General features: G+C 40.3%; 1 protein-coding gene across 6 annotated transcripts in view; it reads right to left on the reverse strand.

The window, feature by feature from the left end:
- FAM13A (family with sequence similarity 13 member A) overlaps window positions 1-16,648 on the reverse strand; it is a 125,345-nt gene that overhangs the window by 97,951 nt on the left and 10,746 nt on the right. For all 6 annotated transcript variants that reach the window (XM_071431617.1, XM_071431618.1, XM_071431621.1 and 3 more), the window contains exons 4-5: window positions 12,669-12,849; window positions 2,801-2,960 (exon numbers count right to left, since the gene is read on the reverse strand). In XM_071431617.1, coding sequence (XP_071287718.1) covers window positions 2,801-2,960; window positions 12,669-12,849 — 341 coding nt within the window. The remainder of the gene's footprint in view (window positions 1-2,800; window positions 2,961-12,668; window positions 12,850-16,648) is intronic.

Here is a 16,648-nt window from a genome sequence, read left to right on the forward strand (position 1 = left end):
TTACAGCCCTGGGAACAAAGCAGGGACTGGAATGCAACTTGCAGAGATTTCCAGTTGCTTTATTTTCTGAATTGTGATCCACTGAAAAAGCAAGCTAAGAAATCCCTTTCACCTGGCACAACTTGGCTTTCACAATGACTGAACAAACTTTGAAAGAAATATAACTGGGATTAAGGTGTTTCTGTGCCTCCTCAGTGGACATACCCAACAAGATCAAGCTTGATGCTTCCATGACTTCATCTAATGATCCACATATTCTTATTTTCATTTGACAGCAAGAATAGCGGGACAGGGCTGTGGGAATTCAGAGAAAAATGTAAACCTGCAAAAGTGAGGAAGGAGTGAGAGTGAAGGCAATCATAGGAAAGGAAGCAGTGTAGTGACTCAGGGTGAAGTGCTGGCAGTACAGTGAGGGATGTGGGGGAAAGGATGACAGAATACCCAACAAGGAAGTGAGTGAGGTCACCTTAAACTCTCCTCACCCTATTGCGCTTCCCAAAACAGAAGGTAAAAAAGCTACTTAAATAAATGCAGATGAGTTTGGTAAAGGGCAAGTCCACCGTTTCTTCACTTTCCTTGCCATTCACTCCCCCATCCCACCATGGTTCAGGCTTGAATGCAACATCCTTAAAAGCAACAGGGCCTCAGTTTTTGAGAGCACTGTCCTGAGCATCCTACATTCTTCGTTGCTTACAACAGGATTATTTGGAAAATTTCTATCCACCTACCTGTAGATATACCAATGGCTTTTCCAGAAGCAGTACCTGTGCCTACAAATAGCTTGCTGTTTCTGGACACTCTGACACAGGTCATGACAAATAATTCTCTGAGGCATTTGTTCCTGTGTAACACAGACAGCTTCTACCATATGTAATGGTTCATGCATTAGCAATCTGGCACTTTTCTCTACTCAATCTCAATCACTTGGTTTTCTCTTCAAGTGTATAATCTCTAGTTTATTATATAAATTGACTAGGGTGGGGGATATTTGCTAGGATACAAAAAATTTAATCTTTGAGAATAATACGAAACATCCCTTCATAGAGCCACCTGACAAATTTCAAAAAACTTTCTTAGTACCTTTGCTACATGAAGTTAGATGATTGTACTTCTTGTATTTGAGTATGTGCCCCGATTAAACTAGAAACTTCCCACCCAAATTAGATGGACAACAAACAAGGTCAAATTTTTGCAGCTGGCTGCCAACTGAATTTGGAAAATATCAAAAAGGTCCAAAGATGCAAACACAATGTGAACCCCTGTATTTAGGCATGGCTCTCTCAGGCAATCATCTGTCCCCTGAGGCAATGCAATGGGCAACACTTCCCATCTCACTTGAGTAATTTTATCTCAGTGTATTTTGTTGGAGTGATTCTGGTTGTCACCATGTAATTTGATAGCTTGTATCTCTCAACAGCTGTGGGAAATTTCCCAGATCTTCACCTTAGCGCAATCCCAATTACTACTAAGTCCTCAGAATTGAAAGACTATCTTGACTTTTGGAACTGGCTGAGGCTTGAAGGAGAAGGAAATACATCTGAAGCTTTTCTTCTGGGCCCTTTTTTATTTTGAAATATGTTCTTTCCCTGGTTGTGTTGCTGAAGTGACCATCAGTGGCTGAACATCACTGTCATTGGCCAGGCAGATCACTTCCACTATCCAAAAGTCACTGCGATACTGGAAGGCTATCAGTGATTCTATCTCCTTCCACAGAGGCATTTCAGCTGAGTGCTTGTAACAGCTAAGACAACTAAATACAGCAAAATACTTCCTCACCGATACACCACAAGAAAACCAGCAACTCTTCTAAAGGCAGCTGAGCCCAACTCATACCCACTCAGCAGACCCTCCTGGGATACATCACAAAGGCAGAGATGTTATCAGTTATTTTATCCGAATGGCAGGACCTGGGCTCACACCAAACTTCCTGTTCTGTCAAGGTCAGAGACATTGTATTTTTATAACTTATTTTCTGACAACTTCTATTCCAGACAGTGAAGGCTAAAGTGATTTTATCAGTGGGTAAAACCCTACCAGGGATAGACACGTAGTTCAACCCTCCCAAACTCAAGAATTCACACCCTTTAAGAGAGTAATTATCAGCACAGTTAACAGACAATAAGAAAGGAGGCACCTGCAAACCATCCTCATGACCATTTTCCTGCACAGACTTGAGGTTGTTTCCTGTGGTAGAAACAGCACAAGCCAGAACAATGCACTTTTGGTTGCCCTACTTGTCAGCTTTTAAATGTTAGAATCCTTTGATGCTACACACAAGCCCTCTTCCCACCAAAGGCATAATACTCTAACTACAACACTTTTCTTTAAAGAGTTGTTCTTTTTTCAAAGACTCTTATTTAATGCTTCTCTTCAAGTGCCTCCAGAAATGGCTGAGTCAGAACACCTGACTTTTAAACTCAGGTGCCTGTTTTGAGACAGGCAGACTTCACATAAAGGCAAAGGTTAGAAATCTCTGTCCTAGAGGTTTGGTACTCTAGGATCACCATCCTTAGAATTATTCTGCCTCCTCATTTAAAAACATTTTAGTGAATATATTTCCTGCATAAATAAGTGTGTAGCCAACAAAGAATAAGATGTTTAATAGAATGAACTTCCAGACCAGTAATGAAAATTAGCCTATCAGAAGAATCAATGTTAGATTGATTCTGAACATTCACATTCACAGAACATTATTACAAGAGTCTGCCTTCCACTTATCTAAAAGATTTCTGAATTGAAGCCTGAAATAAGCCTGAATTATTGATTTGCTGGGAGAAAATGAAATATTAGAGATACTCACTTTTACCAAAATTATTTTTGCTAGCTCTTCACAGACAGGCTTTTCTTCATCCTTCTTCAAGCCTTCTAATTCAAACAAGGTATTGTAATTTTCCAGCATTTTTGTCATTATCTTGTTGCAGATCTCCAGTTCCTTCATCCCTTCAAATCCAGAGCGCACGCTAGAATTGGAGAGATGACAAAAGCAGAGTGTTACAGGGACTCAACATACAAAAGGTCCTGCAGAGGGTCTCTGTAACATTTCATTCGTGGATACAGGCTGGATAGCAGGCACAGGAAACTTTGAATTGGAAAGGAGGCCTGTGCCTATGTTGGTAACAGCTATCACAGTTTGTTTGTAGTTTTTTTAATCAGTATTAAATACCAGACCTGTTGGCTGAGCTACCCTATCCACAGAATCCAGGCAGGGGTAGAATTAAGACTGCCACCAAATGAGGTGCCACCAGCTCTGCTGCAAGGTGGGTTTCACAACCCACAGCCCAGGCAGTTCAGGTATTCAGATGCTCTGAACTGTTAATTCAAGAGTCAGATTCCTCCAAAACCTGGTTCATGATAACCTCAAAGCTACACAAGAAGGATAAGTGAAAAAATTAGGAAATCCCATATGGTAATCAAAACACTGAATGTTAAACAAGGTCTTTGCCTTCAGATGACCCAACACTGTACACCAGATTTTTTAATCTAACTTTTGAGTTACGATTTCTTTTGAAAGTAGGGTCATAACTCAAAGGGCTTTCTAAAACATGGAGATGGATGGTGCCTTTTGCAGAAGAGCCTAAAAGATTAATACAAAAAGTGGTTCCTAAGCTCCATTTTCTGAAAGAATAACCAACTTCTTGGCTGCTGAAGAAGAGGCTTCTTATTCTCTTGAAACAGGCCCCTTTGCAGCTTACCACAGACCTTGAAGGCACACAGAAAAGGGAAGATACTGTATGTATCTGCATGTTTCCTCATCTATTTCACACAACTCTCTCATGCAGCAAAAAATGCATGCCACTTGCAACAGAGTCCATAATTCACTGAAGCATCTAATGATGAGCTGCTGGAATATAAACTTTCTGCACACTTTACTGGACAATTTTATTGGGCCCAAACTGACTTAAATCCCATTTTAATGCAAAAGTACAATATCTGAAGAATCTTCTTCTGCAATACCTATTGTACAGTATTTCCAGCAGACACAGTCTTCTCAGTAAGTCACAAAGTTGCTTCATGGATGTGAATTTCCTAAAGACCTCATAAAGCAGCAGAGACTGATGATCAGGAGTAATGAAACACAGGAAACATTCAGAGTGAAGAAGCAGAGAAGCAAAAATAAAAAAAAGTTTCAAGTACCTTTTGGCTGAAGACAAGAAGACATTATGTGAGAAGAAAACACAACCCAAACTCCCAAAAGCAAAACACATTCCCCCTGAGCTACTTTACAAGGATGTAACTTGAAAGTAAACCATTGCTTACTGCAAAGAGTAAATAAAAATTTACAAATAACCACCTACCCTAAAACTTTAACTGTAGTTTATTGGGGTCAGATATGTATTTCAACAACAAGGCTCTGAAAGCTGATGCTCCCAGAAATTTGTCATCAAAAAGTGCCTTTTTGTAGGGGCTATTGATCCTTCTCAATGCTTTACTCTGTGCCATACATCTACGTGTCAACAGGGAGAGTAACCACTGCAGCAGAACACATCTTTGTAAGATATGTTCTCCATATCTTTATTCTCTTTATTGCTATTATTTCAACATTGAATACATGCTAGAGTAGCAGGACCTGAATTTTAAAGGATTGAATTCTTTTATACTGTAGAATATTGGCAGCTGTGAAAATGTGTCAGTCACAGCTGATTGATTTCTTTAGTGTGGAAGTTGGCCTCAGACTAAATGAAGAACAAATGGAGCAACTTCTGCTGATGGATGTGCATGTACACCCTGGCCAATTTACTCTGGAGAATGTCAAATATTCACTAAAACTTAGTAAGTGGCCTGAAGAAAGTGTATGTATGCAGTAGGCCCATGCAGTTATCCTGACTGAAGGGAACCCCTCTTGCCATGCTAAATGATGTGCTCCAGTGTTGGTGTGCTGCAAAGCCTGCCTGCTTGCTAGCTGAGGCAAATCCTGACTATTACCTTCCTGATTTGTTTCTCCAAAACAGAGTACAACTTAAATAAGGGCACCCCTATGAATCTCATTCCCAGGAAAAGGACTGAAAATGTAATAGAGCACGTGCAAGTCAAAATAAAGACTCCAGAAAGCAGAATTTTCACCTAAGCCACATCTGCTGGAAACTACAGTTAACAGTTGCCTACTGGCAACAGCTAATACAAAAACCTCTGCCTGGTTGAAAAACAGTCCAGTCTATAGTTTCCACAAAGCACAAAACCAGTACTTAATTTCTGCCCAATGCCATTACTATCTTGCCCTCCCTTCCCCACACTACCTTGTCAGTTAAAATTTATTAGATCAAACCTGTGAAAAATCGAACATCCTATTCTGAACAATTCTCTATGAGTAGGGTGAGACACATATGCAAAACACAAGGCTAAAGCTCATGGCTTCAGTCTTTTTTAACACCTCTCTCTGAGTGTAACTAAGCAAAGGACCATGAAGTGATTTATTTTAATGGAAATTTAACATATTTTATTCATTCCCACCTCTCTGCCACATTAGCAGGCATATTTAACAAAGTTTCTAATATATTTCTCCTATAATTGCTATTATTAGACCTCAGTCATGATAAGGACTATAACACTCTTTGAGCTCTCCATGGTAACATTTTCCTTTCAACAAATATATGCTGAGCTGAAGATAAGTTTATATTATGAGCACACACCACCCTGCCTATTTATACAAAGTAAACCCCATCTGCTGCCACACTGCATGATCTACCAGTTTGACTAGACTTTTCTAAAAATGCATGTAAAAAAAAATAGACTTTTATTTTAGCTCTTCTCATTCTGAAAAGTCATGACATCTACAAATGTCACTTCAACTGACTAGAAAAACCCAGATCTGTGAGAAAATATTCTCTCACACTTCCACTTTCCTGATGCACACCCTGCTCCTTGGAAAATTTTCATGATCATTTGTGAAGATCTTGTTAAAACACCACAGTATAAAACTGTTCATAGTCATGGCTCCCTTATTCTATTTTCATGTTAATTAGGCATTACAACTGTGATGTTTTGAGAGTTAGACACACAATTTACTCCAGTTACAAAATCCTCAACAGAAGGACTTCATCCCCTTCCAGCCACATATGTACAAATTACTTCAGTAGCAGCATCAGAAGCATCAGTTTCACTACCACAAACACCAGAAGGGTGCCATAAACCTGCAATTTCTATGGTTATTTCTAGCAGAACAAGTGTTGATAAGTTCAGATCTATCTTAGCAATCTGAACTGGAAAACTGCCACTGAAGTTATCACAGTGGCTTGCAAAGTCATCAACAGATACACAGCACAGGCAGAGCAGGAGCAAATTCCCTAGTGTGCCCTCCCTTAGATTCCACAGACACCTGCCCTTCCCAGAGAGATGCTCTGAATATCTGTGTGCAAAGCACAGTGTGTCCACATTAAATATTTGGAAAAAATGTGCCTTGTCTAAATGAGGCACCAGCATTAAGAGTACCTGACACAGTACCACAAGTTTTGCAGGATATTAAAAATTGAAATTATTGGTGAAGTCATTTTAAAGCAGAAAAAGCAGTTCTCAGAATTAAAACATTACTTGGTAATCGGATCAGGCTGTCAGCTCTTCATTTCAAAATCTGATACCCAGCAGCATTTCACACTTCTGCACAGTGTCCTGCCAGCATGGCTGGCCCACCCAGTGCAGCTCCACGAAGCTCCTGTCTGTGCAGACACCACACCCACATGTTCTCTGGGTTTTCCAGATTGAGTCCATGTCTCTTTCCACAGGGATGCTCAGGAAAGCTTCCCTCAAAGGGTTAAACCACAGCAAGGCTCTGTGTCCCCACTTCTTACTCAGAAGCAAAGTGACCTGAGGTCAGATTAACTCACTGTAAAAGAATTCCTTACATCTCAGGCATTTAGTTAAATGAATTTACCTCAAGGTCTCTGCAAACAAGCTCTAACATGCTGAATGCAGAGTGGGATTTCCAGACAGGGAACCTCCAGACTCCACTGAGAGCAGTGCAGTGACACACACAAACATGACTGCACGTGGCACAGGACAGGCATCACTACAAGGCTCTGTCACCATCCACCGCACCTGGGAAACTTGCTTCAAGTGGCCAGGAGGACCTGGGAAGTAGTAATCTGTCTATAATGAGCTGAACTGAGGTCACTGAACTGATTTCCCCAGGCAGCAACTGCTGACAGCTCCCTGTCACAACTGAGAACCAGAGATTTCCATGTGAAAAGGTCATCTAATTATGAATTCCCAACAGTGCTTGACCCCACCCTGTCTGAGATGAAAGATGCACATTAACATTTCCCCAAGTGGCTCTGCAGAAGCAGCTTGCATGGAATGACAGCACTGCAATCCTAATTTACAATCACAGGGGGCTATATGCTCTATAAACTACTTTTGCTGCTTGAACAGTACCTTTTGTAAAGAAGCACCACAAAGTCACCTTATCATTCTCCCAGGGAGTCCTGCCAGAAATATGGGACTCAAAGGAAAGGAAACACTGCATGGATTTTTTTTGAGAGTTGCAATAATTTATAGAGGTTAAAACTCGAGGCAGTCTGTTCTGTGCCTCTAGGCAAACTTCACTGTGTCTCTAACAGATCCAACCTTTTGGGCAGAACTCGTCCACTTCAGGCGATGAAAGGGATTTGTCCTGACACACCAGTCCACAACTGGTGCAGCTGAAAACAGGCACATATTCATGTCTGCAGACTCTGCTGCAAGATCACAGTCTAATAAGCAGCAAAAGATACAGCAACATTCATTTGAGACAGTTGTTCACCTCAGTCTGTGTGACTCCTTTACGTGCCCTGCATCATTTGCAGCCTCACCAGTCTGGGCAAAATGCAATGACAGATACAACTACTGAGATTTTGCAGAAGTGTTTTAGCTCCTGTGATACTGGAGAATCCTGGAGAGTCAAATCTGGGGCATGCACCTGCCTGTCTGTTAAAATGTGTTTCAGATTATCTTCTCTAGGATTAGATTTATTAGCCTAAGTCAACTCGGTAATTCAGCTCTATCAGCACTGCTTGCAAAATAACAAATAATTCATTAAAAATAATAGCACTAATAAATAATAATAAAACAACAGCACATAATGAATGATAATAATTAATAATAAAATGCAAAATGCAGGCAACACAGGTAACACAAAGCAGTTAGAGTGATACTGCCACAAAGGTTTTACTGATTGGCTTCATTTATATGCAAAATCTTTTGCTTCAGCAAAAGTTCAATTTTTCATCATGAAATTAGTGACAGGAGGCATCTTAGAGAGTGCAACCTACATAAAGGGGGACAAAGGGCAGTCCATAGCCTAACATCCCCTTACAAAGTGCATTGCTCTCATCTCCAAATATTTCAAAGCAGAGGCTCTTCAAAAACTCTCCTTGTGATCGCATTTGAGCTGTATTGCTGAGCTCAAATATTCATGAGTATTTAATATGATTATGGATGAGAACGTTTATAGCCTTGCTATATTATACTTGATGTTTTAAACTATCATTAAAGGCTTCAGCATACTGAATACTTAGGAAAAATTCCTTTGCAGTGCTGGAAAATGCAGTATTTAAAATCTGTGTGAACCCTGTAAGAAAGGTTATGGCTGTATGCTCCAATTTGCAATAATTCATGTTTAAACAACAATATTCAGTAATCATTTTGCCCCCAATCCTGGACTGCCATTTGTTTTGAAGACTGATGCAGGATTGGGGCTGCACTGCCTGAAAACAAAGCCCATCTACATAATGTTCTAAAGGCCAACATTACTCACTGAGAGATATTAATTCAGCCCCTCTGCTTTCACTTCAGTTTTGTATACCTGATCCGTGTAGACTCCAAGGCTGCTAGAAACCAAAGACATTCATGCATAACTTCAGATCAAATTTTAATTATTTCAAGTTCAGCATCTCTGAAATACCTACATCTACCCTACAATCTACCATTTTCTCCATATCCAAAGATAATATACCTTTCTTGTTACCCTTCGTATTACATAGTCATCGTACATAAATAACTGCATCTAACCCCAGCATTTTAACTGGACACCTGCATTTGCCAACCACTTTTGGGGGGATGGAGCAATCCCTCACAACATAATCTCTATTGGAACAGAACATATCCAAGTTTACGAGGGCTTGAATGATGGAGGCCACACGCAGAGATGACTTCTTGAGAGAGAGCTGCAATAATGGTGCAAATGGACCCTCTGATTACATCTGTTGGACCTCATGTCTTACCATGCCAACCAAAGGACAGAATAAGGGCAACAGCTCCTCTGACACCCAGCTCCTGGAGAACAGAGAGGAGGAGAGAAAACCCAGCTGGTCCTCTCCATTTCAGCACAAGCTGTTAGAGCCAAGCAGAGCCCCCATAGCAGGCCTTAACTAAGGCTATGTCTCTCCAGGAGCTGAAATTCAGGTTAATGGACAATAACTTCCTCCAAAAGTAACCACACTGCAAATGCTAATACTCTACACAGATTAGCCCAGTGACAGAAAAGACAGCTATTTTTGTTCCTTCATGCTTGTAGCGCCTCCAGGGCTGTATTTCTCAATATACTTGACCTTTGCCTTCCATCACAATAAATCTGAACAAACCAAATTGGGAGAAAACAGTGAACCAAATCTCAAATCTGGTTTTGAGCTGTTTGACCTTGCCCTTTACATGTTCTTGTGTCTTACATCACACTTCAATACAAGGAATGCAAATAGCCATTTATTTTCTTTCTATTCATTAGAAATACAGAAAGGACAAGATGATCTTTCTTAGAAAAACACCAATGCAGTTCATCAAACAGCAAGTAAGGAAGCAGGGGAAGTACTGGATAAGATAAAAGCAATAAGGGTTGCAGGTTTAGGAGATGGGATACATTACAGAGGATATGATGTAGGAAAACAGAATGAGATTAAGAGAATTAAAATGAAGTCTAAATATCTGGAAAGTGGCCAAGAAACATAATTTATTCAACTGTTAAACAACTTCAGTTATGGAGTAGGAGATACTATGCCTAAGTAGCTAAATTGTCACTAAAAATACCTTGCCAAAAGAAGTCCTTCACTATCAGCAGATGGGCTTTATCTTCTCTGACACTGTGCCTTAACTACAAAAACTGACATTAATTTTAGACATGAGTGTGAATTTCTGACAGAAAAATCTCAGTTCTCCCTGCTTCAGCAGTGTAATTGCTGACAAGCTGAGCCTTCTCTCCTTGCCGTGGAGAAACCCGCCATGCGCTGCTCGGAACAAACAACGCAAAGCGAGAGGAGCGATCTCTCAGCCTCCTGCCAATATTTCATTTCTGCAGCTTCTCCAGGGACTGCTTGCAGCCAGCAGAGAGAGACAGCCCTTGCCAAGCAGGCTTCAGGAAGCCTTACTCTGTAGCTCTGAAATGTGTTCTGAGGATCTCCTTCTGGATGCTTGGCTAACCAACAGGTTAAGCCCAATAGCTAAAAACAGTGCTGCAAGTTCTTACCTCTCCCTATCAAATATTTGTTGGTACAGATAGTCACAGTTCCAGCAATAGAAGACTGCATCCATTACATAGGAGAAAAGGGTATTTGAACTGTTGCTCACAATCTTTGTGTCTGGACCACAAGAGTGAACTGCCCTGAAAAGATCAAGATCTGATAAAACACAGAGCTGAAACACAAGATGGTGAAACTTAGTTTAAATAAAAATTTACATGCCTAATTCTAACCTATTTGGGTCTTTAAAATCTCATTAGCCATTTGGAAAGTGTGAAGCCTTGCTTTCAATGACCCTTCTGCCACATGAGCATTTATTTCAAGGTATCACATCTGCCAGGCTGGTTATGCTCACATCCAGACTCACGAGCGTTTGGTTTTTCACCTCCAGTGATCTCTGCCTTCCTCAGTCTTCTGCAGTGGAATGAGGTGTTTCCATCTCTGTACCTTACAAAAACACTTCTATCTTTTCCATGCTATCTTAGGAGCAGAGATCAGTCGTGGCAACAACTGTAGAGCTTTTAACACATACACTTTGGTTTAATATTAGGAATGCCAGTTACAAATCTGAACTGCAATTCTCTGCATTCTACACCAAAAAATATGCACAGCTAATTTTTAAACTCTCCTGAAAGAAGAGTTTAAAAATTAGCTGTGCATATTTTTACTCATAAAATTAGTTTATGAGTAAACTAAAAATTATTCTAATAGCCACTTGGGAGCTTGAGTCATAGCGATTTAGCCATTGAACTCAAATTCTTCTAATTACTTTGTTTGTTCTGAACTCTGCTAATACATTTAGACAGGAATTCCCAAACCACCCATATGAATGCAAGTTTAAGAAATTGTTTTGCTTTTCCTTGTCAGAAATTTGCAGTATTGTGCTTCCAGTAATTCTCATATTCATGCATCCCCATGCATACACTACTGTATTTTGAGCATTTTTTGTTTCAGAGAGGAAAACAATTATTTTTAAAATATACTTTATCTTTTTGGAGTAACACAGCAAATGCTTTAATCCTGAAATTCACCTTCATCATCCACCAGCAACATCTTAAGACAAGGCAGCCATGTAGTTACTTAGACTAGCTTTAGTTTAAGTGTCTCATTCCTCCATGTTCTCTCCCTAATCAATGGAAAAAGATATGCTCCTTTAAAAGACAGCCAGCAACATCTAGCCTGGGTACAAGAAACTGTCTCAACATATTACAGAAACCTAATTTCTGTTTTCTCTCTTTAAAGAAATCTATGTCTTTCCAAGAGGAAGCTCAGGGGGATAGATTAAATTAATTGCTCCACAAGACTAAGTTTTAGTAGAAAACTCAGTATTAGGGCACAGCAATATTTTACAAAAATCAATACAAATGCAACATTGATACAAGGAACTCACTTGTCTCTTCTTGGTGATATCACACATCTTTCAAGAGTGATGACTGAACTAAACTGCTTAGGTGTCTCCCATGTCAAAGACCTTGGATGCCAGCCAGTGGGCTCATGGCAGAGGTGAAGGTGCTAATGCTGCACTGCATCACCGCAGTGACTCAACAGAAACCTTCTCACTCAAGAGTGTTCTTGCACCTGGAAATAACTCTTCTGTCTACTGCTGCAAGCTCCACCAACAGCTTAAACATGTCTTCAGCACAAGCTCCCAGGAACTGCGCCCAGTGAAAGAGCCCAGTAAAGCTACTGCCCCCAGTAAGGAGTTTTAAGAGACCAGTGGAATCCCACAAGCTCCAGAGCAGTTTATAAATACACTAGAAGGACAGAGAGACCAGAACTATCAGCATCTGAGGGCAGACACCAGATCATAAGGCCAAACATGCAGATAGTATGCAGTATCCATCTCTAGAAATTATATAGCACCTGGGTGCTGCATTGGAGTCCTTTCCCACCAAGGATCCTTGGTCAAAGCCTTCTGCAGAGAAGAACTCATATTAACTGATAGCAAAGGAAGAAACCTGTATGAGCACACACCTCCTTGCACTGACACAGTCCGAAGGCCTTTCACTGTTACACTTCTGCTCTGCTACCAAAGCAGCAGTACAAAACAGATAAACAGTTCAGCAAACAGCAAGAGGAAATGGGAAAGCAACTCCACTTCCATCTGGCTCAAAAACAGCTTTAGCACTCAAGTTGAACACAGAGCCCCTGTCACTGCCTCCATCTGATCACCCTGACAAAGTAGATTTCTGACATCTACATTTCTGGCCACGTGCCAGCAAACAGGGCATAGCAAAAAGCCCAACTTACTGAAAGCAGTTTGGTCCAAATACAGTGGCAAGATTGCCAAGATTCATCCTGTTCTCTACGTGATGTTCAGCAACCTTTATCAGGAACTGGCACAGGTACTTCAGCAAGGAGTAATGAGCATCAGGCAGTTCTTTAAGGAGTTCTTTCAAGTAACTTTCCTTCTGCATGTCGTTTCTAGAGTCTAGGAAAAAGAAGAGAAGAAAAAACATATATATATGGTTTTCTTCATTGCTGCTAACTTAATTACATGGGTGAGCAAGCAGTGGAAGCGAAAATTCACTCCTGCTTCTGCTCAGAGACACACAACTCCTCAGTTTTCCTCAAGGAATGTGCATGTTTGTCCTGAGGCTCATCCTGGCCACCAAGGGCGCCATTTCACTCTTACCTTTATGCCATAACCTTTTCCCTGAACAGATTGAGCAGTTACTAACAGTCAGCTAAGAGCTTTAGAGCATGTTTATCCCCACCTGGCACAGCTAAATCTGCTTTAACTCCCTCTCTACCAGACCTTCAGATTCATGCTCTTTCTGGATGTTATCCCTACTTCCCAAGCCCTTCTCATACTATTAGTTTCCCTTCCCATGAAAACCTTCAAAAATAAGAAAGCAGGAATGGTAAAACAAAGGGTCTCCTGAAATGCACAGTGTTATAACAGCACTACAATGCCTTCTGTGGGTGACAACTCTGCTACATATTCAGGAAGGAGTATTCCTTATGGGAAACAGACTGTTCTGGGCACTGTCACACTCCAAAATGAGTCAAAATGTGGCCTCATGTTAGAAAGCAGCCTTCCTATACTGTACAATCTTCTAGAATTTAGGTATGGATAAAAGCTTTCCATATTGAACTGAGTCACATCCAAGTATTTAAGTAAAAACTGCATGAACTTCACAGATGCTGTGTTTATACAGACCCAGGTGGTAAACACAAGCTTGGCCTCACACACAGCTTCTGCTTAACTGTGTCCTGCTGCTGGAATTGAATTCACATGCAAAAGTTTTTGCTCCCCCCCTCCATCCCAAAAACACCTTCCAAAGAGTGATTTGTACTACCCAAAATCTCGGATTTACATGTCAGTAGAAGCAAAGTTTTGAAAACAAGTCAGTATTGCTTTCTCTTTCACTAAAACAGGATGTGTTAGTCCTTGCAAATATTAATTTCCACTCTCCATGAAAGTGAAATGCTACTAAAACTTTCCCATATGCATGAAAACCCCAAGCAGTCTGCATCATCATTTTCAGACAGAAGACCTCATGCCCTGAAGGTTTTCCACACCCATCTAATTATAAGCAGTGTCCATTAGCATGAGGCCATCTGTGCATTTCTAGTACTGTTTCTCCTTATTTATCAGCCTTATGGGCTGCTGGTGCTGCTCTGCTCTATGCCCTGCTACCAGCATGCAGAGAAGACGCAGGAAAACATCCCATGGCTGGTGTTGCAAGAAAAAAAGAACATTTTACATTTGTTTCACGTTTTTTAGAGAGAAAAAAGGAGGGGAAAACAAAAATCTTTGAACACTGTTTAATGTATGTATAAACACTTCAGAAGTCTTGTCTTTGTTTTTACCTTTCATTTCCCAGAAATATTCAGGGCTGGGCTGAACAGTGTTTCAGGAGTAGAGTGCTCTGAAAAGTGGTTTGTTGCAATATTATTTCTGTTTTACAATCAGACATTTTGTGTGGCTAATAAACAGGATTTATCCTGCAAATAAATGGCAAACAAATGAAGCTTTTGATGTACTTATTTGCCACTTCATACAGCTTAAACTCAAGGGACTTCATCTGCTTCCAGGCTTAGGATTCCTGCCTTTCCTGACATGCCAAATACTGTACATGGCAAGAAAGTCTTTTTATGTTTTATATGCACAGTGAATTCACTTTTATATGTCTGTTTTTGCACCACAGACTTAGTATGAATTCTTTCATCACAGCAGACCAAATACAGGGAAATTACAGGACCAAACATTTTAACCAACTGATTAACTACAGCCTTTTCTTCTACAGATAAGAAATTAGCTCCTTAAGAAAAGTCAAATATCAAATATGCATGAAGCAGATGAGAAAAAAAAATCTTATTTGCTTGCTTATCACAACCTTTTTTACACTTACAGAGAGGAAAAAACCATCATGACTTTGCTGCAACCAATCAGCTTGGCAACAGCAAGAAATCTGATCTATTATTGCAGCAAAATTTCAGGAAGTTTCTGAAGGCTGTATTAAATGGAATAACAACAAGGAATTTCAGTGCATTTGTATTTGCACTTATCAAAGTGGACTGTACAGTCTCTGACTTGATTACTAATTATCTTTTTATGAATCTTAAAAGAAAACTAAACACAAATAACTTCCATGTAGCCAAAACATATTCCTAACATACTTTTCTTTAGATAATAAAGCAACTACCACAGCGTTTTCTACTACAAATTGCTTGCAGTTCTGATAAGGAAAGCCAAAGCCATCTCCCAGAAAAAACATACCTCTTCCATCACCATCACCCTGTCATCTAATTAGGGAATGCCCTTGATAACTAATTGCCTCTCTGAGTCTCCCACTGGGACTTTAGACTGATGGGTACTTTTTCATTTACTGGAGGAATTTCCATCCCTTCCAAACCAGGAAGATGCTAATAACCATCACAAAACATTCCAAGCACAGGTTTGCACTCTAACAACAAACAAAGCTATTGGGCCTGTGGCCTTAGTAGTGTTTTCTGGGCAGGATGTCCCTTTTCATCAACCATGATGTTTTTGGGGTATGAATTAACATCAAAAATGTTATTGCTGGGCACAGCCAACCTTTGTTCATTTCTGTACTTTCAAGAACAAACACAGATACCATATCACAAGATGATGAGAAATTACCCTAATTGAAGGACGTAGAGACACTGAGTAACACGAGGCAGCAAACCCCATTTACTGAGCCATCAAGTTCCTTCTCTTTGTGCAACCTAAGAAAGGAAATAGGGCTTCGCTCTCGGTCTTCCTTCTCCAGTAAAAAGACAAGGCAAGAAATCAAGTTATTCTTCCAAAAGAATCCAAAAATCAGAACTAATGTTGATTCTTCTGCTGATGACATTTCATGGATTTCAGCTTTATTTTTAAAAATTGCTTTAATAATTCATGGTGAATCTAGACAGTGACATGCATACACAGTATTCCATGCACTTTGTATGGTTTTCAGGAGAAGTCTACTACTGCTATCAATTAATCTATTTCTTCAAATATTACAGCTTTTCAACTTACTAGAGAGCAAAAACAGTCTTGAGTCATAACAACAACCCATTCTTTGGAGCATTCCTCCTCCTTTTCAGTTTGTTCCAAAGTCAGTCACTAAGGTTTACTCAACTGGTAGTGACTATCAGAAAAACATCAGAGCACCAGAGTGGCTTATGCTACTCATGATTTTCAAGCACAGCATATCCAGTTATTTTGCCTAGGGGAAAAGGAGGAAAATAAGAATGAAGGCTAAGAGGAAGGTGCTCTCAAGGGCAGACACACTCATTCAATTTTTTATTTTGGGAGCCTTCCAAAAGCCATGTGCAATAGACAGCATCTCAGCCAAGGCTTGCAAGCCTAGCTAGATGTGCAGTCAGCAAGGGCTTGAAACCAAGAATGAAAGAATGGATTGGGCTGAGGAAGGGAAGAAAACCAGCAGCCTCAGGCCATGTCTAGGCTCAGCAGTCTGAGGACACAAAACACAGAGAGGATCAAGGAAGCCAGCAAGGGCAGCTGGTACCTCAAAGCTGAACTAGGGACTCATTACTGAGGAATGAGTCAAGGAGACAAGTGAAAAGGACAGGCAGTATCTCCAAAAATGTTAACTAGAAACAGGAGTCTCAACAGTGTAGGAGGTACAGACACATTTGTGAGGGTGTTTTCAGTCTCATTTCATTTCAGCATACACCCACAGCTCACAACAAGAGGGAGATATTTTCCAATAGTTCATGCTATTTCTGAACATATTGAGCGTCTCTGACATACT

This window comes from Agelaius tricolor, unplaced genomic scaffold, assembly GCF_023055355.1.
Source record: "Agelaius tricolor isolate 1412-34295 unplaced genomic scaffold, bAgeTri1.0.p SCAF_8, whole genome shotgun sequence".
Classification (NCBI taxonomy): Eukaryota; Metazoa; Chordata; class Aves; order Passeriformes; family Icteridae; genus Agelaius; species Agelaius tricolor.